The 25,314-nt window shown below is 40.3% G+C and overlaps 1 protein-coding gene across 2 annotated transcripts in view; it reads left to right on the forward strand.

Moving 5' to 3' along the window:
• Nucleotides 1-22,399: 22,399 nt before the first annotated feature.
• Nucleotides 22,400-25,314, forward strand: part of cdk6 (cyclin dependent kinase 6) — a 30,616-nt gene continuing 27,701 nt past the window's right edge. The window contains exons 1-2 of one of the 2 annotated variants that reach the window (XM_077008778.1): nucleotides 22,400-22,938; nucleotides 23,683-24,029. In XM_077008778.1, coding sequence (XP_076864893.1) covers nucleotides 23,806-24,029 — 224 coding nt within the window. In that variant the 5' untranslated portion in view covers nucleotides 22,400-22,938; nucleotides 23,683-23,805. The remainder of the gene's footprint in view (nucleotides 22,939-23,682; nucleotides 24,030-25,314) is intronic. The other variant, XM_077008777.1, reaches the window with a different exon arrangement.

Consider the following 25,314-nt stretch of genomic DNA (forward strand, 5'->3'; position numbering starts at 1 on the left):
CAGTCAAGATCAAAAAGATCTGATGCATTATTTCAAAATAAAGGTCCATCAAATGACCAGATTTGATCAATTTTACTCTATATTTACAGGGTCATTAAAAAGAATCTTCCTGATTGCACAGAATAATTTCACTACAGCATGGTAGAATACCACCTACAGGTGTCACTTATGTAAGATCAAGAAGATCTGATGTGTCAATTCAAAATAAAGGTCCATCAAATGACCAGATTTGATCAATTTTACTCTACATTTAGTGTCATTAAAAAGAATCCTTCTGATTGCTCAGAATAATTTCACTACAGAATGATAGAATACCAACTAAAGGTGTCACTCTGTCAAGATCAAGCAGATGTGATGTGCCATTTCAAAATAAAGGCCCACTAAATTATCATTTTGATCAATTTTACTCTGCATTTACACTGTTATTAAAAGGAATCCCACTGATTGCACAGAATAATTTCACTACAGAATGGTAGAATACCACCTAATGGTGTCACTCTGTCAAGATCAAGCAGATGTTATGTGCCATTTCAAAATAAAGTGTATATGTAAAATATTTTTAATATTTTATAATATTAAATAATAATAATAATAACAATTTACTGAACCAATAACATCCCTTATTGTATTCCAGACTTTCTTTCATATGGACTCTTTATATATAGAGAGACTACTCTAAGTAGTCTGTGTCACGGTGAGGCGGCCCCCTACCGGTCGCCTCCGTCCACAGCGGCTGTGTTGTTGTTGTTTTGTGATGTCGTGTACGCCCCTCAGGTGGGCGGAGCCCGTGATCCGTTCCCACCTGATGGTCGTTTGTCTGTCTATATAGGTCTTGTCTTTGTACCAGTTGACCGCTGGTCATTATATCCTTAATTTGGATCTATTGCACGGGTTTTGGTTTGCACACTTTCTATTAAACCATCCTTTTTCCCTGAGACTTGGCGTGATCGCTTCCTTTTCGTTGCTCACACCTGCCCGTCACAGTCTGTCTATCATTATCAATAAATGTATCTCATTTAATGACATCATTGCCCACCTGTTATCCTGAGTTACCTTCTATCACATCAGGTGATCTGAGGAGGCAGGATGCAAGTGCAAGAAACAAACAAACCAAGAGAACAAAGACAAAATTAAAGTAGAAATACTGACTTATTGGCAAATCAATAAAATAATAAAAAACTCCAAGCAAATATAAGGCAAACAACCAGGGATATATACAGGCACAAATGACAAACAGCTGGGGCTAACAAGAGGGAGACAACCAGAGCAACTGAAAGCATGTTTGCTTCTCTGCACTGGGGTCTTGGGTTCAAGTCCCTATCTGAGTGGAGTTTCCATGTTCTCCCCGTGTTTGCGTGGGTTTCCTCCGGGGTCTCCGGTTCCCTCCCACAGTCCGAAGACATGGAAGTTAGGTAAATTGGCAGTCCCAGACAAATTCTCCCTGAGTGTGTATCTGTGTCTGTTGTCTGAGTGTCTATGCTTGTATGTCCAATGGTGGATGGTGCTCTGTCACTAGGGTCTGTCCTCTCTCCCCTTCCTGCACCCCATTCAGTCCCACAGGGGGCTGTGGATCCTGGTAGAGAGTGCGCAGTTGGCTGCTGCTTCTTGCCGTTGTGTGTGATTGGTTGTGTGAGACTTGTCATCCCCGGTAGCTCAATGTGTTCAGCCACATAATCCCAATTAGAAACAAAGGGCAGGAACCTCTGAAGTTTGGAACCTCTGAAGCCTGGTGGTTAGGGAACTGGTCTTGTGACCGGAGGGTCGTAGGTTCGATTCCCAGACCTGAGGCCATGACTGAGGTGCCCCTGAGCAAGGCCCTTAACCCTCAATTGCTCACTTGTATGTTAAAAAAAAGAGCTAAAAATGTAAGTCGCTCTGGATAAGGGAGTTTGCCAGTGTTAAAATTGTAAAGCGCCTTGGGTATCCTGAAAGGCGCTATATAAATTGAACATTCATTCATTCATTCATTCATGAGCGTGTGAGGTGCGGTGACAGTGGGCGGACACTAGGAGCACATGGCAGAAATGTAAACACAGGCACATGGCACTGACAGGACAATGAAAACAAAGACAGAAAGACAAGAATGAAGCAGGGCAGAATATGACACCTGTTTGCAATTGTCATGGGCAGACGACGAGGTTAGGCACGTTAGGCAGGAGTCCCCTTGGACTATGATGTTTGCTGATGACATTGTGATCTGTAGTGAGAGTAGGGAGCAGGTGGAGGTGAGCTTGGAAAGATGGAGATATGCTTTGGAGAAAGTGAGCAGGAGTAAAACAGAGTACATGTGTGTGAATGAGAGGGCAGACGGTGGACAGGTCCAGTTACAAGGAGTTGATTTGGTGAAGGTTGACGAGTTTACCTACTTAGGGTCAAGGGTACAGAGTAATGGAGGAAGTGAAAGAGAGGTAAAGAAGAGAGTGCAGGCAGGCTGGGGTGGATGGCATAAAGTGTCTGGGGTGATCTGTGATAGAAGGGTGTCAGCAAGAATGAAAGGAAAGATCTATAGGACAGTAGTGAGACCTGCTATGTTGTATGGACTGGAGACAGTGGCACTGACAAAGAGACAGGTGAGGGAGATGGAGGTGTCTGAGATGAAGATGTTGAGATTCTCATTTGGAGTGACGAGGAAGGATAGGATTAGAAATGAGTTTATTAGAGGATCAGCACATGTAGCATGTTTTGGAGATAAAGTTAGAGAAGCGAGATTGAGGTGGTTTGGACATGTACAGAGGAGGGAGGAGAGGTATATTGGTAGGAGGGTCTTGAGGATGGAACTTCCAGGCAAGAGGAGGAGAGGTAGACCTAAGAGGAGGTTTATGGATGCAGTGGAAGAGGATATGAGAGTGGCTGGTGTGTCAGTGGAGGACACTCAAGACAGGGCCAGATGGAGGAGTTTGATCCGCTGTGGCGACCCCTAAACGGGAATAGCAGAAAGAAGAAGAAGAACACTGCCTGACCTCCTAGAAGATACAATACAATGTTAGGCATGTGTGTGGGATTTGGGGCAAACGGCTTTCCAATGCCCCTGTTTTATTGTTTTAATCAATTCTAGGAAGACGTTTGCTTATTTGAACTAATTCCCATTCATTGTTCAGCAGCAACCTGCTGAATAAATGATAAAACATCAAGGTTTACTAAGCAATGGAATGATAATGGGGCAGCAGCATCTTGACTGCAGACAGGAAGCAGAATGACCAACTCATTAAGAGGGCCTGGTCTGTCCTGATAAACCTCTTGGACCCAGTGCAAGAGATGGCAATATACTTAGACAGCACTGGACAGCTGCTACAGTCAATAGTTTCTTCACTTTAGTCTTCATAGTTTTCTTCATCTTTTCCACTGCTGTTAGACTACACAACCCACACTGCTCCTAGTAAAACCCACACATCAGCAGACCACCTAGATGTACAGAATATTGCGTGTACAGCCAGCACTACTCCCAAAGAAACTCTGGTCATCAGCAGTCCACATTCATATACAGATACTATACAGAACTGTGAATATGAATATAGCGCAAAACATTTGATACTCTGTTTTATTTCACTTTACTTTTTATAAAGCAACTGTATAGCTCTTATATGTTATTCATTCCTTAATTCTACTTAAGACATTATGCTTTTTTAATTCTGTGATTGTATTCTTATGTCCATTGTTTTATTTTTTTAATTTAATTTCTGTCTAGCTTCTGAAAACAGGAATCGAAGTGTTTTATTTAGGTGCAGCAACTCCACAGACATATAGAAAGGTCTGTAGTGGACTAAACATTTTTTTGATTATTACTCCATATTTTAGTAATTTCAGGAACCTTTATTTTGAAATGACACATCACATTTTCTTGATCTTGACTGAGTGACACCTTTAGGTGGTATTGTACCATTCTGTAGTGAAATTATTCTGTGCAATCAGAAGGATTCATTTTAATGACAGTGTAAATGCAGAGTAAAATTGATCAAAATGATAATTTAGAGGGCCTTTATTTTGAAATGGCACATCACATCTGCTTGATCTTGACAGAGTGACACCTTTAGTTGGTATTCTATCATTCTGTAGTGAAATTATTCTGAGCAATCAGAAGGATTCTTTTTAATGACACTGTAAATGTAGAGTAAAATTGATCAAATCTGGTCATTTGATGGACCTTTATTTTGAAATAATGCATCAGATCTTTTTGATCTTGACTGAGAGACACATTTAGGTGGTATTCTACCATTCTGTAGTGAAATTATTGAGAGCAATCAGGAGGATTTTTATTAATGACCCTGTAAACATAGAAAAAAAATGATCAAATATGGAAATTTGAGGGACCTTTACTTTGAAATGCCACATCAGATCTTCTTGATCTTACATGAGTGACATCTGTAGGTGGTGTTCTACCATTCTATAGTGAAATTATTGAGTGCAATCAGCAGGATTTTTTTTAATGACACTGTAAACATACAGTAAAATTGATCAAATCTGGTTATTTGAGGGACCTTTACTTTGAAATGCCACATCAAATCTTCTTGATCTTGACTGAGTGACATCTGTAGGTGGTGTTCTACCATTCTGTAGTGAAATTATTGAGTGCAATCAGGAGGATTTTTTTAGGACCCTGTAAACATAGAAAAAAAATGATCAAATATGGAAATTTGAGGGACCTTTACTTTGAAATGCCACATCAGATCTTCTTGATCTTGACTGAGTGACATCTCTAGGTGGTGTTCTACCATACTGTAGTGTAATTATTGAGTGCAATCAGGAGGATTTTTTTAATGACCCTGTAAACATAGAATAAAGTTTATCAAATATGGTAATTTGAGGGACCTTTACTGTGAAATGCCACATCAGATCTTCTTGATCTTACATGAGTGACATCTGTAGGTGGTGTTCTACCATTCTGTAGTGAAATTATCCTGTGCAATCAGGAGGATTTTTATTTATGACACTGTAAACATAGAATAAAGTTAATCAAATATGGTAATTTGAGGAACCTTTACTTTGAAATGCCACATCAGATCTTCTTGATCTTACATGAGTGACATCTGTAGGTGGTGTTCTACCATTCTGTAGTGAAATTATCCTGTGCAATCAGGAGGATTTTTATTTATGACACTGTAAACATAGAATAAAGTTAATCAAATATGGTAATTTGAGGGACCTTTACTTTGAAATGCCACATCAGATCTTCTTGATCTTGACTGAGTGACATCTATAGGTGGTGTTCTACCATACTGTAGTGAAATTATTGAGTGCAATCAGGAGGATTTTTTTTAATGACACTGTAAACATAGAATAAAATTGATCAAATATGGAAATTTGAGGGACCTTTACTTTGAAATGCCACATCAGATCTTCTTGATCTTACATGAGTGACATCTGTAGGTGGTGTTCTACCATTCTGTAGTGAAATTATCCTGTGCAATCAGGAGGATTTTTATTTATGACACTGTAAACATAGAATAAAGTTTATCAAATATGGTAATTTGAGGGACCTTTACTTTGAAATGCCACATCAGATCTTCTTGATCTTGACTGAGTGACATCTAGAGGTGGTGTTCTACCATACTGTAGTGAAATTATTGAGTGCAATCAGGAGGATTTTTTTTAATGACACTGTAAACATAGAATAAAATTGATCAAATATGGAAATTTGAGGGACCTTTACTTTGAAATGCCACATCAGATCTTCTTGATCTTACATGAGTGACATCTGTAGGTGGTGTTCTACCATTCTGTAGTGAAATTATCCTGTGCAATCAGGAGGATTTTTATTTATGACACTGTAAACATAGAATAAAGTTTATCAAATATGGTAATTTGAGGGACCTTTACTTTGAAATGCCACATCAGATCTTCTTGATCTTGACTGAGTGACATCTCTAGGTGGTGTTCTACCATACTGTAGTGAAATTATTGAGTGCAATCAGGAGGATTTTATTTAATGACCCTGTAAACATAGAAAAAAAATGATCAAATATGGAAATTTGAGGGACCTTTACTTTGAAATGCCACATCAGATCTTCTTGATCTTGACTGAGTGACATCTCTAGGTGGTGTTCTACCATACTGTAGTGTAATTATTGAGTGCAATCAGGAGGATTTTTTTAATGACCCTGTAAACATAGAATAAAGTTTATCAAATATGGTAATTTGAGGGACCTTTACTGTGAAATGCCACATCAGATCTTCTTGATCTTACATGAGTGACATCTGTAGGTGGTGTTCTACCATTCTGTAGTGAAATTATCCTGTGCAATCAGGAGGATTTTTATTTATGACACTGTAAACATAGAATAAAGTTAATCAAATATGGTAATTTGAGGAACCTTTACTTTGAAATGCCACATCAGATCTTCTTGATCTTACATGAGTGACATCTGTAGGTGGTGTTCTACCATTCTGTAGTGAAATTATCCTGTGCAATCAGGAGGATTTTTATTTATGACACTGTAAACATAGAATAAAGTTTATCAAATATGGTAATTTGAGGGACCTTTACTTTGAAATGCCACATCAGATCTTCTTGATCTTACATGAGTGACATCTGTAGGTGGTGTTCTACCATTCTGTAGTGAAATTATCCTGTGCAATCAGGAGGATTTTTATTTATGACACTGTAAACATAGAATAAAGTTTATCAAATATGGTAATTTGAGGGACCTTTACTTTGAAATGCCACATCAGATCTTCTTGATCTTGACTGAGTGACATCTCTAGGTGGTGTTCTACCATACTGTAGTGAAATTATTTAGTGCAATCAGGAGGATTTTATTTAATGACCCTGTAAACATAGAAAAAAAAAGATCAAATATGGAAATTTGAGGGACCTTTACTTTGAAATGCCACATCAGATCTTCTTGATCTTGACTGAGTGACATCTATAGGTGGTGTTCTACCATACTGTAGTGAAATTATTGAGTGCAATCAGGAGGATTTTTTTTAATGACACTGTAAACATAGAATAAAATTGATCAAATATGGAAATTTGAGGGACCTTTACTTTGAAATGCCACATCAGATCTTCTTGATCTTACATGATTGACATCTGTAGGTGGTGTTCTACCATTCTGTAGTGAAATTATTGAGTGCAATCAGGAGGATTTTTTTTATGACACTGTAAACATAGAATAAAGTTTATCAAATATGGTAATTTGAGGACCTTTACTTTGAAATGCCACATCAGATCTTCTTGATCTTGACTGAGTGACATCTGTAGGTGGTGTTCTACCATTCTGTAGTGAAATTATTCAGTGCAATCAGGAGGATTTTTTTTAATGACACTGTAAATATAAAACGGTGTAAAAGTAACAAATGTAATAATTTAAATTTACTTTCAAGGTTTTTATTTTCATAGACATTAAATACAGTTTGAGTCATGATTTATTAGTTCTGAATTAAACGATTTACTTGTGGAATTAAATGTGGAATCACAGGCAGCATCACCCATTACCGTAATCTATGGTATACGCGCAACTTCGCAATTTTTTCGGGGGCTGGCTTGACCAAGATTTTTTAAGTGAGGGCTGGCTTGACCGCAGTCAAATGGGTGGTGAACGTAACACTCGTCTGAAAATAAATTCTCCGGTTTAAAATATAGTCTCCCGTTAAATTTTTTTTGGCATTTGGGTCCGTATCCAGTTAATCAGGAATGTGATTGGGTCCGGACAGGACGGCGTTCGGGTCCGGATCCGGACCGCGGTCCGCCATTTGGTGATACCTGCTCTAGACTATTGATAAAGGGGATGATTGACCTTCAAAGGTCAGTAACTATAGAGTTGTGTATCTTCTGCAGGCTAATAGACGAAGAAGATGGTGCCTTCAAACTGAACTCTGGGAAAAGATAGAAATGTCTAATCAGAGATATCTAATCTCTGCACTTTTACATCTAGAGACTTCTTAAGAAATATATAATATATGTGTAAATTTTTAAAATAATTACTACTTCTGCAAACTAAATTTAATGTATTTACTGTATAAATATATGTATATGGAGAGAGAGAGAGAGAGAGAGAGAGAGAGAGAGAGAGAGAGAGAGAGAGAGAGAAGAGATTAAAATTCGCCAAGTTTACGGGACAGTGACGGTCAGGGAGTGCGAAATAAAATGGAAGCAATCACGCCAAGTCTCAGGGAAAAGGGAGGTTTTAATGTAGAAAGTGAACAAACCAAAAACTCGTGACAAGTTCCAAATGAAGGATACAATGACCAGCAGACAACTGGTACAAAGACAAGACATAGACAAACAAACGACCATCAGGTGAGGCGGATAATAGGCCCCGCCCACCTGAGGGACGAACAACAACAAAACAACTGCCGCTGTGGACGGGGGCGACCAGCAGGGGGCCCGCCGTACCGTGACAGGGACATAAAACCACACAGGATGTTTAGGACAGATGTCTTCATAAGATGTGCAAGCAAAGTGCTTTTAGATTTGTTCTAATAGAAGTGTGATAATAATCAAGTGGCAATTAAAGTTTACCATTACTATCATAAGTAATATTCCTCATTTCTTTATTAAGTAACTCAATAAAACTGTACCTGAAAGAGTCTTTCCATCCAAAGATTACCTCAAACTGATATTTTACTGTGAAGTTCTTCGTTTTTGCTCTCCTACCACACACATTGAAAATGCCCTACAGTAAGCAGAAGTGCCTTTAAGGCTAAGTGTAAACGAACTAGCCCCTTTATCTTGTAGGTACACATTGCAGGTGTGCAGTTATACTCTCAATGTGACACTGCAAGAGTAGAAATGACAGTAGCTGTGCCTGATAAACTTACACAAGCCGAATCACCACAACTGTCCCACTAGCATGACAGTATTGATTCTGGGGAACTACCCAAATAGTGGTCTTGTGGTTGGAAACCGACCATTGTTCAAATGGATAGACGCTGTCTGATGTAAACAGATATGGTCTGTACATGTACACTTATACAATACCTGTATAAGTGTACCTCACTTATGTAGAATAGTGTTAGTAGGATAGTGTTAGTAGGATAGTGGATGCTTATAACAAGGCTGGTGAGTGTATGTAGAAACTGTACTTACCTTTTACTTGAGTTAAAGAAAATGTTTTGTTGTTTTAACATTTTAAAGTAAAGGTCTAAGGTGCCTCATAATGACTAATTTAAAGCGTTAATACTTGAAGTTGTTTACTGTGAAGTTTTTGAGGTAACATACAGAGAGCCTCTGCAGACTATCCCTAACTATGAATGTGATCATTTCATTAATTTAATTCATTTTTTCATTAAATTTATATTTAATTGATATGAAATCAAGTGACTGGTTCACCACTTGGTTGATCTAAAGTCACTGCCTACTTGTGTTCAAAATGTTAATAAAGTATTTGAATTTCATTACTTTTCACCACTGCTTATATAATAACGTGCAAAACGTGAATGACTAAAAGAGCATTGCATTCATTTGGCCAGCCACCATAGTAGTAATTACACTACTAGCCTCTAGATGGTGATATTGGATCATAATAGCTGTAAACACTTTCAAACAGTGATGCACTGTATGGTGAACAGTCAATACAAGGGCTTAAACGGGGGAAAGGGGGGGGGGGGGGTTAAATTATGTCCTGGACACAGGGGTGCAGTATCAAACAGGACCAGTCCGATATTGTGTGTGTTTGCATGTTTGCTGGACTGAACGTGTGTGTGCTGGCTCTCAGCCTCGCCGGCGGTGGCGTGCACCCTGTGACACCGGCTGGCCTGCCTGTGTGGAGCACGTCTCCTCCGGGCTGACACTGCACAGGGTGGAAAGATGTAGCCAGAGCCAGAGGAGGCTGGAAGGATGCCATGGTGACACTGCAGCAGCCAATCAGAGAGCAGATGCAGCTCTAACTGCACGCGCTCACTCCACCAGTTTACCCAGGACCATTTAGCAGAGGCTCAGGAGATTGAATACGTTATACGTTTTTAGAGGGAGGCCATGCCTACCAGATCATACTGTGTATGCATATGCAACGACCATTTATTTTAATCTAATTATTGACATAGTACATGTTCTTATCCAGAATTAGAGATGAGTCAACATTAGTGCAGGATACGCCTTGTCACAGAAAAGTTCCTGCTATTCTCTAAGTGACCCTTCTTATTGTATATCTAGAGATACACAAGCCTAGTGATACACACATGGAGGTGCTCGTGGGATCATGCACAGCAGGGGTGTTGATTCCTAATATTTTGCACGACAAGCTTGCTTAGGACATGACACACTACCAAAGGGCACCAACCATGACCATCCAAAGTGTGTGAATACACTCACAGACACACACACACACACAAACCAGGAGTCCATAAAGGACCGAGCACATTGTACTCTCTGATGGAAATGACACAGCTCTCTTTGTAATCATTGCACTCTGCTGGCCACATGGCACTAGGAGACTTAATGCCCCCCCTGCTGTTCCAACGACAACTCCTTCCCCAAACATGTGGCCTTCAGATAATCTTTCTCCCTCTCATAATGTCACACAAGCAGATTCTGAGCAATGTGGTACATATCGTCGTCTTGGTTACCTGCTCCTACCCCCACACAGAGACTGTCAGAGATGGCTCTCGCCTTCCACCGCGAACTTTGACACAAAAACTCTGTGCCAGGCCTCTGCCCCCCCCCCCCCTCTCTGAATGGATCACACCTCTCACTGCTTACTGTCTGTGTTATCAATGCTGTATGTGCTATGGGGATTTTTTGCATGCACACAGACTGTTGTCCTGTTCATGAGAATAATCTGTGGTCATATTTTTTTGTCTCCTCCTAATGTCTATCTCTATGTTTCTCCCTAATCTGTACGGCGGCACCCTGAAGTGTGGCCACTCTAGGTTCTCGGTGTGGATGGGAAAACTGAACTCGGTGTGAATGGGGAAACTGAATTTCCCATTCGTGGGATCAATAAAGTTTATCTTATCTTATATAGTTACATCTCAGGAATTTCTAGCAGGATAGTGATATGACATTGATTATTGATTAGCATTTGTGAAGTTTATGAATGCCATAACTTAATATTACAATAAGATTTACAATTACCAGAGCCTGCAGCAATGAGGAAGGCTCAGCAGTGCTCGTATTTCCTGCATCAACTCAAGACCTTTGGGCCACCTCAACACTCCTGGTGCAGATTTACACTGCTATAACAGAGTCCACCATCACATCCTCCATCTCTCTCTCTGGTTCAGTTCTACATCCTCTCAGGCCAATTGCAAGCTGAAACCAATGGTGCGAGGGGCAGAGAAAGTCGCCTATCAAGGCCCCCACACTCCCACCCAGGAAGAATCGGGGGGGGGGGGATGGACGGTTGGGGCAATCATGGCTGATGCTTCACACCCCAGGCACTCCTTCTTCCCACCACTGTGGAGACCAAGCATGAGAGCCCCAAAGAGTCGGACCAGCCAGCACCTTCTCAGCCTCTTGTCTCTGGTGCTCTCCCTCCTAAACAAGGACCCCTCTCACATCCCTCTGATTTAAATTACTGTTACGCACTTTATTAAATACACTCTAACTCTAATTCTTCTGAATAACAACCCCATATATGCACTTTCATTTGTTGTAATATACACTTTCTAATCAAATATTTACATTTAGATATATATTGATATAGCCACTCAGTTCTCTTATCTGGACGTGTACGGTATGTATGGACCTCAGCACCTCACTTCTTGACCTCATCTGTACTTATGTGACATTGCACATTCCTTTACTTGCTATTGTATGTGTACTTCTCTTTTATGTTTATATATAGTCTTTTTTTGATATATATAACATACATATATTGTTATGTGTATACAGATTACACAGGCTATTTGAAGTTTATCTTTCTATATTTATCTTACTGTACTTAATTTTATGTTGGCCGTTTGTCTGTCCCTATTGCCAAGGTGATTTGTTGCACATTTATATTAGCATTCTTCACCTCACTGCTGTAAGGACATAATAAACGTGTGTTTCTGATGTGTGTGTGTGTGTGTGTGTGTGTGTGTGTGTGTGAAAGAGAAAGAGAGAGAGAGAGAGGGTGCCTCACCCCTTTATCGCATTTCACTTTCACTCAGCTATCTCGCCCACACACTCAGCATGTGACCACTGCCAATGAAAGGAAATTATGGATGTCAAATCTTGCTCAGCTCTCTCTGCTGTACTCTCTCTCTCTCTCTCTCTCTCTCTCTCTCTGGAACACAAATGCCCAGGAATAGAGGTCCCCGTCATGGAGCATTAACGTCTGCATGTCTGCACATGTTCTCAAGTCAAAATCTGTGTGTCTGCTTCTTCCAACTTACCCTGAAAGTTACCCCATATACATTAATGGATATAAAGTATCCCGCTAAATTCATCAACGTCCTCAATCATCAACACAATTCATAAAACGTCACTGCGGCAATAAAACCTCTTTTCCCCAGCAGAGTGGGGGGTATTATAGTGTGGATGTGTATTATGAAAGGACTGTGTGGTTTGTTGGTGTCTCCCTGCTGAGACATCTGGGAGGTGAGACAGGATGAACCACCTTCTCCAGGCTCACCTGCGCCTCCCTGCGCCTCCCTTCACTACGCAGCGAGCTCCGCTGTGTGGGCACGACATATGTTGTGATATGCAGCACATGTCAAAGGACATGCAACAACCAGGCAGCGATAATGAACCCAAATGCTACTTGATGCAGAATGTGGTTTGCCAAAGCACATGCACCATCGTGACATCATAGTTAAGACTGCACAGGTCATGTCTGAAGTGAAGTGTGTGGTTGCTGAACTGTGCTCCCCGTACTGCTGCTGCAATAAATCATTTAACCAAGACACGTCTCTTTGCTCAGCCGGGGTGCATTCTTGTCATGCACACACCCACGCATGGTCTGTGTTGTGGGACCCCTCACGTGTTGCTCTGCCTGTCTTCTGGCAGGCCAAGTTTAAACTTGGATGATGTCATTTAAAGACTTTTTTTTCCAAAATATGCAGTGCGCTACACAGACTCACGCAGACAGACAGAGCCTGAAGTATGCTGGCTCAGACACACTGCACTGTCACCAAATTATTCACTAAGACAAGTCAGATGGGATTTCTTATTACACACACACACACACACACAAAATAACAGTGGTAAAAAGAGCACTGAAAATCTAGGCCTACGTGAAAAATACTTAAGAGAGACTTATTTGAAATTAAGCTACCCAAGACTCACAAAGCACCTAAATCTTAACATTTATTAAAATGGACCTGAGTCTAAAGGCGTTAGGAATGTTCCGCAGGAAGTGATCAGTGTATGGGTGTTAGCAGATGGTGTAACCCTAACCTTAATCCAATAAAACTGTAAAAACTGTATTGCAATATAGTTCTTAAAACAGTGAAATGAACAATATTCCTTTTAAATCATTCTGAAGCAACAGTAGCACATTTGCTTTGTCTATGCACAAACTGTAGTCACTAGGTTACGGGCAGGTTAGAGTTAAGGTTATGGTTAGTAACTGGTTCATATAATTTTGTACTTTCTACCACCAGTTCATGCAGACTGCTGCTTTCAACCACAGCTAAAACATATACCTCCACAAGGCCATAAGTGCTTTCACTTTCCTTTTGTCTTCTATCAAGAGGGGTAAGGGTTCTTCTTCAAATATCATTTGATTCTCTGGTACAACACTGAATTCAGCACGATAATTTCTGTGATCAGCTATGCCTTTTACAAAGAAAGCGCTTGACTGAGACCTACTGCTGTATAATCATTTCCAGATGGTCTTGAGACAGCTTCTTGATGATTGGCCAATTAAAGCACCGATCCAAAGTGAAGGTAGCGGCACTTTGAAAGACCGAATCAAAGTCCTTGTCTTGTAAAGATAAAACAGCCCCTTCATTCCCTTTGGAGTTACAGCAAAACAAGATTTAGATAAAGATTAGTGGCTGCAATATTAAGGAAGTGTGATTGAATGACATTAAGCACACAGAGTTTCACACCATGGTCCATGAGGGTGGAATATTACAAGGTAAGTGAAACAATACATCGAACCAAAACAAGCAATAACAAAATGGGTTGCCAAGCAATGAAGTCGGATATATTACAAGTTATTAAAAAAAAAATGACAGCACCACATTTCCTGCTTAGCAACTTCAGGCCGCAGCAACGTGAAGGAAACCTGAAAGCTGAGAAAATTGCATCCCAACCAAAGAGAAGAACTATTAGCAATGAAGGGGTCAAAACATTCATCATGAAATACATTACTGGTCTTCTGGACAGCTCTGAAATGTCCCCTATGAAGTCTCGTGCACTCATTACAAGAGTACAGTATATGTTGGACTCAGAGCTTCATTTTCACATGAATGTGAGGGGCAGCTGTCTACTGAAGAGAGTTGGAGACTCTGTGTGAGCCATGGAACATGAAGGGCTCAGAGTTGGATAAACAGTAGACAGCTGGCCTGAGACAATGGCACCTCAGTTAATCATTAATACTGTTAATGAACAGAGCAAAAGACCTTGTGGTGCTTTCCAGAGCTCTCTGCTCCGCTTCCGCCACGGGCCACGGGCCACGTCATGGCTGCCACTTGCTGCAGGTCTGTGGGGAAGTATGAGTGAGGAGTGGGGACAATAGTCAAAAATATATATTTTTTTATTTCGAACATTTCCTTTAGAGTATCACGTTCTGCATTAGATAATATTTTACACATTTATACACCTACACAGTATGCAAGCAATCTGACAAATTATTAACTGTTCCACAGTGATAGATGACGAGGCATCTGCTCTTAGAGAACTTGAATCAAGGCATCACAACAACGTGAATCTGAACAGGAAAACAAATAACACCAATAAATGGCAATTACTGTAAGCAATACCAGATGTGTGGGGTCTCCTTGGGAGCCAGTGAAAGTGTGTTTTGTGTGACGTGTTAACGCAGTCTGTTCTTGAGCGTCCATTTGCAGAGGTGGCAGGTGTTCGTCCTTTCTCCTCAGAGCAGGTTATTATGTCCCTCCTCCAGTTAGTTGCTTGGTTTCCATGGGAATTCCTAACAGAAAGAGTCTTGTCTTAAGGGGCCTGTTTTGGGGACGGCTTTACTAGCTGCCTGACCTGGACTTTAGTGAAGACAGAGTGGGCAAAAAAAGAAAAGAAAAAGAAAAATCACGCCAGCACAGAAAACAACCTGGTATTGTCTCTTGCTTGATGCACAGACACACTGGAGAGATCTTCGGGGCAGCTGTTTCAAATGAGCTAACGCTGTTCTTCGGTGGGCCAGCACTTACAATGCTCTGTTTCATTCCATCAAAAACATTCAAGTATTAATATAAAGCATATCTTGCATATTTCTCTAAACAAAAGTGATGGTGAGCAGTTGTAAAGTTTTGAGCAGTGATCATGACAAATGAAAAATTATATTTAAAAATTTGCCACATTCACTGCGTTAATTCACTTTGCTAATAAATAAATGTGTTTTGAGGCAGCAAAATAACATAAACTTTAACATAATATAATAATGTTAAATAATAATAATAATGTTAGTCCATTTCAAAGTGCCAAAACAGTTGCTTCTTTATTTTTAGTAAAGACATCATGTTTCTTGCAACGTATCTTTTGTAATATTGGTTACTAAATTAGATTTAATTCAAAATAATTTGATTATTATCTGTTAATAATAAATAGTGTCACAAAACCTTAAGAGAATCTATGTTGTCTTCCATGATGAAGTTGTACTGCAGGCACATTTACTCTTCCAGGTATGAAATACATACAGTTCTGTGCTAACTTGACCTGTAAAACATTTTCCATGTTTTGTTTATCAGAGCCAGTATGGTTTGGGTCATTGTCCATCACCGTGGTAAATCATCCAATAATTTTTGTTTGATGATTTTCCTTAACAACTGAATGGATCTTTTGCTCTAGGTGTAAGCTTGTAATACAGGGTGTCTCAACAGTGAGGAAACACCAATCTAAAATAAAATTTTAATTATTTTAGAAAAAATAAAAGAATTCAGTAGAGTATTATCCTGTGTCAGACACAAGCTATGGTGGAAGGGGGAATCCCATTAGGCCATATGACTAATCTTGAATGCCGCCATTTTGAATGTTGCCATCTTTGATTCAGCTTTTGCAAATAGGAAGGCAGCTGTGTGACACACCAAACTTGTAGATAAATTCACCAAACAAAACAAAACAAGCTACAACAACAACAAAAATCCACAGTCCATGCTTCATGTCAACGTAACAGTCCGCCCCTGACAGTCTGCGCATGTGTTATTAATTTCACCTGTTGCTTATACTGTTAGCATCATGTGTCGCACTTGTGTCTTATTAATGTCTGTGTATTTAAGTGTGTGTCTGTGTCGTGTTTGTTCCTCGTCTTTGTCTGAAGCTAGTCCAGTGAGCTGCTGTGTTCGCTAACACTAACAAATGTTTTTGTGTTGAACCTTACATGTGTTAAAAGTGCTGCCCACCACATATAATTCTTATGGCTATCCTCTTCTCCCATTCATGATGAGCTTTCACCAAAACATCTGGTTGAATGCCAGTGCAAGCAACAAGCATTCAGTCTTTAAAGGTTGTGATATTCTGTATTTTCACAGAGTAACCACGTGCATTGACATGGCCCCACAGAGTGAGATCCAAAGGGGTTAATGAAGAAAAGTTCCACAGTTCGTGTAACCCAAAAACCACTTCATACCATGACTGAAGTTGTAGATGGATCAGTCCAGTGATGGGCTGTGTCCGACCAGTATCTGTGACTCAGATGACCTCAGCATTGATGAAGAAATTCGCTTCATCACTGAACAGCATGGGAAAATGAAGGTTTCTCTGAAATTGTTGTGTCACCTATTCTGCAACATCTGAATTTTGTAAGGGTGCTATTTATGAGTAGGGCAAAATTTGTTGAATGGAGACATGGCTAACCCCATATTGCAGTGTTAGACAGTGAGTGCTATGACCTGAGCTCGTGCTGACTGAGGCCAGAACAGTAGTTGCTTTTTGCTACATCTGTAGCGGTTTTTGGTTATCCAGCTTTTGGTTTACGGGTGACAGAAGCTGTTTTTCAGAATTCAGCAAGAATTTTGGCAGCTGTCATCTGGGTAGCTTTTATTTATTTACTTGTCTATCATACTACTAATACCAATACTGTCACGGTGAGGCGGCCCCCTACCGGCCGCCTCTGTCCACAGCGGCTGTGTTGTTGTTGTTTTGTGACGTCGTGTACGCCCCTCAGGTGGGCGGAGCCCGTGATCCGTTCCCACCTGATGGTCGTTTGTCTGTCTATATATGCCTTGTCTTTGTACCAGTTGACCGCTGGTCATTATATCCTTAATTCGGATCTATTGCACGGGTTTTAGGTTTGCACACTTTATATTAAACCACCCTTTTTCCCTGAGACTTGGCGTGATTGCTTCCTTTTTGTTGCTCACACCTGCCCGTCACATACCAATTGTTTATCATCTCCCATACCTTTCATACGTACTGACAATAAATTGATGGAGAACTAGATTCCTAATTTATCTAAATCAACTAATGTTGAAATACTGTGATTCTTTTGTTTCTGGATATTCCAGTATATGGATATTAAAAATCTCTGTATAGTCTGGAATGCAGCTAGAGTTTGAATAGAATATTTAACCACATTAGCCCTATTCTATGAATGCTACATTAGCCGCCACTGACCACTAGATTCAAAAGGCACTGAATGGTCAATACCCCACATTGTATTTAATAGTATAGAATAGATAGCAGCAAGGAGCAACTTTGTGCCTATGGAATCACCTTTCTGTTAGTATTTGGAACTCATGGCAATGTTAAAGTCCACTTTAAGACTCTCAATTCCTGCTTTTTCCTGCTCTCATTTACTGCTTAATTCTCCCCTTAATTCGCCTACCTCCTCAAATCACCTGTTGCTCTGATGTTTCTCAGATTATTTCTCGGATGTTTCTCAGATTAGTTAACATCTCTGTGCTCCTGTCAATGATGGTCAGCGGTATCCCAAATACTTTAAAATATGTTTCTGTATTGTCAAGTGGATTGTGGCTCTGTGGTCCAAGTGCATTTACGTTTTAATCCTACTTAAAAATCACCCATGATTATAATCCCATCATTTGATACCACCCACATGAGGAGCTTTTTAGCTACGGCACCTTATGAACGTTCTTCCCCCTTTGATGCCTTATAGCCTGGATTTGCTGTTGGGAAATACTTATTGTAAAAATTACTAATAAATAAATTAACTTGACAAGAATTAGAACTTACATCTACGACTGCAAATTGGTCTTGATCACATCTGTCTGGCATTACAAACACTGGTTATTCTTGTGTCGTGTCTGCCATCATGCTATAATAATCATCAATTATTTTAGTAATTATTTATGCCATTTTTATAAGTTTTTAACCTTATGTTTGTTTTCTTTTATTTGTTCTGTAAAGCACTTAAGAGTTGCATGTATGTATGAAAGGTGCTATACAAATGATTATTATTATCATGTGAGTCTCCACACAAGCTCCTCCACTTTGGATTTACCCATGTCATCCACCTGCCTCCACCCACCACCTCATGTCATCCACCTGCCTCCACCCACCACCTCATGCCATCCACCTGCCTCCACCCACCACCTCATGCCATCCACCTGCCTCCACCCACCACCTCATGCCATCCACCTGCCTCCACCCACCACCTCTTGCCATCCTCCTGCCTCCACCCTACCACCTCATGCCATCCACCTGCCTCCACCCTACCACCTCATGCCATCCACCTGCCTCCACCCTACCACCTCATGCCATCCACCTGCCTCCACCCACCACCTCATGCCATCCACCTGCCTCCACCCTGCCACCTCATGTCATCCACCTGCCTCCACCCACCACCTCATGCCATCCACCTGCCTCCACCCTACCACCTCATGCCATCCACCTGCCTCCACCCTACCACCTCATGCCATCCACCTGCCTCCACCCACCACCTCATGCCATCCACCTGCCTCCACCCTACCACCTCATGCCATCCACCTGCCTCCACCCTACCACTTCATGCCATCCACCTGCCTCCACCCACCACCTCATGCCATCCACCTGCCTCCACCCACCACCTCATGCCATCCACCTGCCTCCACCCTGCATCCTCTTATTCATGGCATCATGAGGACAGACGTGTACTTCTTGGTTAGCTTGTCCATGTTCACAGCATAAACACATTTTTCTAGTTTTCTGTGTTCTGATCTTCTTAGCCTGTTAGTAAGAATATTATGAACCTCGCTGCCTCTAATAGGAATAACCCATGAAAAGAAACAAAAAAATAAGCATTTGACTTCCTTGCACTTGATATTTTTTCTGCTTCTTAAATTTTCAGAGACAAACACCTTTAAGCTCCATCATTTAGATAACACAGGCTGATGATGAGTACATAAAGTACCTGTATAACACTAATGAGATGACACTTACCTTGATTATTTTACCTAGAAACCATTTAAAAAATCATGATTTTACTAGAATATTTTCATACATAGAAGGAAGCATTCTCCAATATCTGTTAATCCCTCAGCAGTCATTATTCAGTAATCATTATACTGCATATTACACAATATACTCTACAAATAGATGTGACAAAAACAGTATACTGCATACAGCATACTGGTCCTTAATATATTTTTCCAACATAAAATGAACTGCGTTTGTTCATGCGTCATGGTGCTTTTGTCAGATGTCCAACTCACCTCCCCAGTCCTTTAAAAACCCCACAGTTCTCCTACTAATACATATAAATAACGCCGAAAGTAATCAGTACATAAATGGAGTAGGTAACATGAGGCCATTTGCGCCCCTTTTACACCTGTTGCCTTCCTGCGGGGGGAGGCTGGGTCTGATGTGGGTAAGGTGATCTGAGAGGCGGCTGGGCCACAGAGTGAAGTCCTGGCTTGATGGGTCTGGAGCTGAAAGGGAATCTGGCAGTATGTCACCTGCTTTGCACTGGCACAGGCCTGCAGAGAAGCTCTTACAGAGCCCCATCTGTGACTCTGGCTTCTCAAGTAACCATGGTGTTTTTAAAGGACTCTGAAATCCTACGATCAAACCTTTTCTCCCAGACAATAACATATGCATTTGCGCATTGTGGTATATATAGATAATATGTAGAAATGAATTATTATGTGTACGAATATTATTATATATATATATATATATATATATATATATATATATATATATATATATATATATATAAGTACATATATATGTATATATATATATTTGGAATTAAATACATTCTAAGGTACCTCTGGACTGAGGATGTCTACAGTGTACTGTCTGAATAATTCAACCACAAGCAAGAGCACATTGTTTTATCAGCCACATAACAGAGTCTGGCACATTCAGCAGACTGTTTTGTCTTCTGCCTTATCAATAACTGCCAAAGTATTTTGCTAAGGTCTTGGTAAATGGGCTAATCAGTGTAGTACTATGTTAAAGTTGTCATGTCAGACTTGAAGAACATACGTGTGCTTTACATAAGTGTGACACAGTCCAAATAAACTGTGTTTTTGTTGTTTCTTTTTCTTCATTGTGTATATGCACTTTTATGCATTTTTTACATAAACAGTCATTTTTGAAACACATTTGACTGTTATGGTAAATAGTGATTAGCCACAAAATTCACTTTTACCATTACATAGAAATAATAATGAAAACAAGAAAAAACTACATTTCACTGTATGTTACAGGGTTTATTCAGTAGCGGCTCAATGTACCAATTCAGTAGCATAGCATTAATTCTGTACTCAGCAATGTCTGGAGACATAATTTTCTTCATCATTTTTGTCTTTGCTTTATGACACATTGTATACACATAATAAACTTCAGTACAAATATTTGACATGGCTCCCCATGGTTCAGATTGACTATTCAAGATGCAGGGGAGACATGTCTAGACCGTATCATACCTACAGTTTAATTGTGTTGCTTTCTGATGTCATTTCAGGAGTGTGAATGCTAATGTATTCAAACTGAGAAATGCCTCTCAGAGTTCATTTAAAATGAACAAAGATGATACATAAATGTGAAGCAAGGCATTTACAGTTAATGGTTTAGAAGCCATTGTGTGAAAAGTGTGCTTTGTGATGCAAATGATGCATTTTGGGTTGACCAAAGGGGGTGGGGGTAGCCATATGGCCACACAAACCCATCGTCTAACCCTACTCTATACTATCATTGAAATTAATACCCTTCAGTTTCTCAGGGTCTTTACGAATTTACATACACCTCCCAGAACGCCAAATAAACTAATTTAGGAAGCATCCCCTGAGACAGTCTTTGCCAAATTTTCAACAGTTTACGCTATTCTGTAAAACATAGTTATGCTAATTTGCCATGGGGATTCACTATAACTGGGCCTTTATTGGGGTAACTTTACAACAAACCTTGTCATTTTAATTCATGCTTGAACAAGGCACATAAAGAGAACAGGTCTAGAAAAAACTTAAACATGTAAATTACATTGTTAACATTAACATTAGACTATAGGTTCTGAAATGGCTTCTCAGCAGAACAAAGTGACTTTCAGAAGATTTTGTTCATAATTATCCACTGTTACCTTTTTTAAAGCCCTGAAATATGAATCAACAGTTGCATATCCAGTTCATTGATCAGGCACAAACAAAAGATGCACAAATAAACCTCACCTCCTAAGCAATTCCATTGGCTAGGCACTGAAACCTATTATTTAGCATGTGCAAGAATATCTCTCCAATATAGATCCACATGTCGTTTTAAATGTCTCTTTTCTAATGTCTAGCTGTTTATACAGGTATCAGAGAATTATACCATCATGGTGAAGTTTTCTTCATTCAGGTCGTGTACCTACTTTTCAATAGCTAATAGATGTTTCTATCTCCCACAAAGAGAGCTAGTGAGAAGCACACGAAAATGAAATTATTATTAAGCTATTAATATATTCTTCTGTGGCAGTTGCTGAAATGCAATCAAAACAAATATAATGCATTAACTTTAATAATCTGCTATAGTTTGAATTATGCTAATAATTTCTAGTTATCATTTACATTACATGACATTATCATTGTAACTTTAAATGTTAGTACGCAAAAGTATTTGTAGACGTTCTCAGCCTATTCACTTTAAAAGTTTATATTATCTATTCTGTTTTTATTTAACATAATTTGACGGGTCATTTGCAATGTGAGACGCCAGACGAATGCCAATTACAACCAGTATTGATCCATCGATCAGAGAAATTATTATTACAAAACGTGCCACAAAATATTGTTTAACATTGCTGACTAGGGGCCCTTGAACACTGGGGCCCTTAAACACAGGGGCCCTTGAACACTGCCCTGCGTATGTAAGCTCGTCTCTCTCCATTCCCAGTGTTATATTGTTAACTGAGCAGTTCTCAATAGCTCTGATAGATCGGCTGCCGCATTCTCCTGCATTCCCCCTGCGGTGATCCAGTTTTTTGACACTGAGACAAAACAGGGAGAGAAGTATGAATGGTGAAGAAGCAGAGAGGCAGGGAGAAAGCAAGAGAAAGCGCTCAGCCTTTGTAGTCAGCGAGGAATGCGGAAACGTCCCTGCTCTGTGTCAAACCTCTCTGAAGGGGGTCAAGGCACATTGAACCAGCGTGGGAAAGCGAGGAGGAGACGGAGCTCACCGACAGGCACCGCGCATTCTCGGATAGATGGGGGAACCATAGAGGGGAGGACGGACGTAAAACTAGTGGATCTAAGCGGGTTCCTCGCACTGAGGAACTTTTCTTGAAGAAGCCACTCGTCGCGATCGCAGGCAGGAACCCCCCCCCCCTTTTGCTTGATCTGCTCGAGCTACTGGTGCAGTGGTGGTGGTGGTGCTGGAGGATGGGGGTTGGAGTGTGCACCATCCGACTACCTGTGTGGCCCTCCAGGACGGTGGGTGATCTGTGATGTAGGTGAAGAGTCCCACACCACGACTGCTGCTCCTTCCAGTCTGCGACGCGACGCTCGTAGCGGGATTAACGTTTCAGGTGAATTAAATGGGTAAATACTTTTTTTTTTTGCGGAATATATCTCAACTGCTCATAAAATCCAAATGGCTATTGTTGTTTGCAGTTTTAGCTCTTAACGTTGCGTTTTGCACAAAATTTTATTAGCAACACAGTTAACACTATAATGAATAAAAGTTGCGTAAAAGTTTGATCTAGATGTAGATGTCTCGTAGACCACTCGTGCTGGATTAGATGAGTATGAAAACACCACGTTTAAGTGTTTGATTGCAGCTGACAACTTTATTGATACGTTTAAACAATGAAATCGGCAGACAGCCACGTGCTCGTGGTTCTTGGTGGCACGAAGCACAGAACCAGCATCTTTGCAAGTCCTGTCAGAAGTAAACACAGAAAAAACTTTAAACACGGTGTGGAAACGTTATTATTGTTGATTATTTTGGTCCAATGGGTTATATTAATTTTTGCTGTGAGCGCAAACTGTTAGTGAAGAGCTCGTTCTTGAACCCATGCTTTAATTACGGCCGTTGCAGACAGCAGTTAATCGAGAGGTTCCGTAAAGTAAAGCTTAATTGAATTACACTCCAGATGTTTGTGTGCCACAGGGCTTGACTTGTGGGGTTTGCGTAAAGAGAGGAGGGGGAGAGTGGGATTTTGCATAAACGTAAGGTTGTCGATAAATCTTTTCAAAAACAGATATTGTTGTCTTACGCCGGTTTGACTGAACTCTTATTGCATTTGTGTTTACCTTCGCTTCCTTTGTGCTCGCGCTCTACAGGCAGCGCACGTGCCAGCTCCGCTCTCCCAATGACGCCTTTGTGAAATATCCTCGCGCCTCACATTTCGGGATTCCCCGCAACAGGCTGCAGCTAAGAATAAAAAAAACGTGGAGGAAAAAAACATGGACAAAGAAAGCCAGTGCCAACAATATGAGCCGGTGGCGGAGATTGGCGAAGGGGCATACGGAAAGGTGTACAAAGCGAGGGACTTGAAGAACGGGGGACGTTTTGTCGCCCTTAAAAGAGTGCGAGTGCAGACCGAGGAAGAGGGAATGCCCCTTTCAACCATCCGCGAGGTGGCGGTACTGAGGCAGTTGGAGTCGTTTGAGCACCCCAACGTTGTCAGGTAAAAAAGGGAAAGATGTTTCATTGGTTATAGGATGCAAAACATCAGTGGATATTATGATTATTAATGTACTGCCAGAAATTCAGTGGGACTGTTTAGAATATTCATTATTTTTTGGGATTTTATGGATTTCATTTAGTTCTTCGACAGAGGGAACTCTATAAGATATTTGCAGCAAAATCATCTGATAAGCAACCTTGGTCTGTGGTTTTCAACATATTTATAAAAGAGTCAATTTTTGCACCTGAATGATAGCAGAAAGTCAGCTTCTTCTGTTAATAATAATAGAATTCCTGTCACTCAGGGTGATTTTTGCATCTGGTTAAAGCAGCAGATGAAGGGAGTTGGATAATTATGCTTCAGTGCCACTTATTCACATGCCTTCTCTCTCATTCTAGGGTGGAAATAATATTAAAATCTGTCTGTATTTTGATTATGCATTCTTATTAAAAATGATCATACTTTTGCAAGGAAATAGTGCTACCAAAGACGTTCTAAACTACACACTAAATGCATGGTCTGTTCTCTGATGGAGGCCCGGGACATGTAGAGTGCAGTATATTCAGAGCCATGTTTAACTACAGGCCACCCTTGAAAGCTTCTCATGAGAGCATTATTCATTCCATATGTTTTATGTCTGTTAAGAGGCTCCATTGTGAAGGAATAGTTTGGGTTCCTGGAGAAACGTTTCTTAGAGAAACCCAACCAATGATGTCATGAGAAACAGAGAAACTGCCATCAAAGTGTCACTCTGCAAGATATATAATGCCACTTCATAATATATAGCGCTTGGCTTGGCAAGGTACTTCTAATGGACATCTGAGAAATTCGTGTCCTGGACGTCCACCATCACAATCGTGTTTCACTGAGGTATTTGTCACTTTACAGCCAAAAAGATGGATATGTACTTTAACATGGAAGACTTAATGAACATCAACATATTTTCTTTCATCATTGTTTGATGATTGTTTGAACATAAATTTCACCACCTTGTACGTTTGCATGGCTCTCTTGACAGCATGCGTACGAACCAATTCTTTCATATTTAGCCGTTGCTATGATAAGAGATTCTGGTCACCACCACTCTCTGCTTGAGTTACCATGGCACATCACTAGTTTCTATGGTGCTGAGAAAGGAATGTTTTCTGTGGTTGTTGGATCTTGACTGGGGACACTAGATGTTTGTTCTTCCTAATTCTTGCCAAACGTGTCCAATTTAGAGAAGCATGTATTGTCTTGCTTGGTTGGCTTTTGTATTAACTGTGGTCAATTAACTTAAAAGATA

Source organism: Brachyhypopomus gauderio, chromosome 6 (assembly GCF_052324685.1).
Source record: "Brachyhypopomus gauderio isolate BG-103 chromosome 6, BGAUD_0.2, whole genome shotgun sequence".
NCBI classification, from domain to species: Eukaryota; Metazoa; Chordata; class Actinopteri; order Gymnotiformes; family Hypopomidae; genus Brachyhypopomus; species Brachyhypopomus gauderio.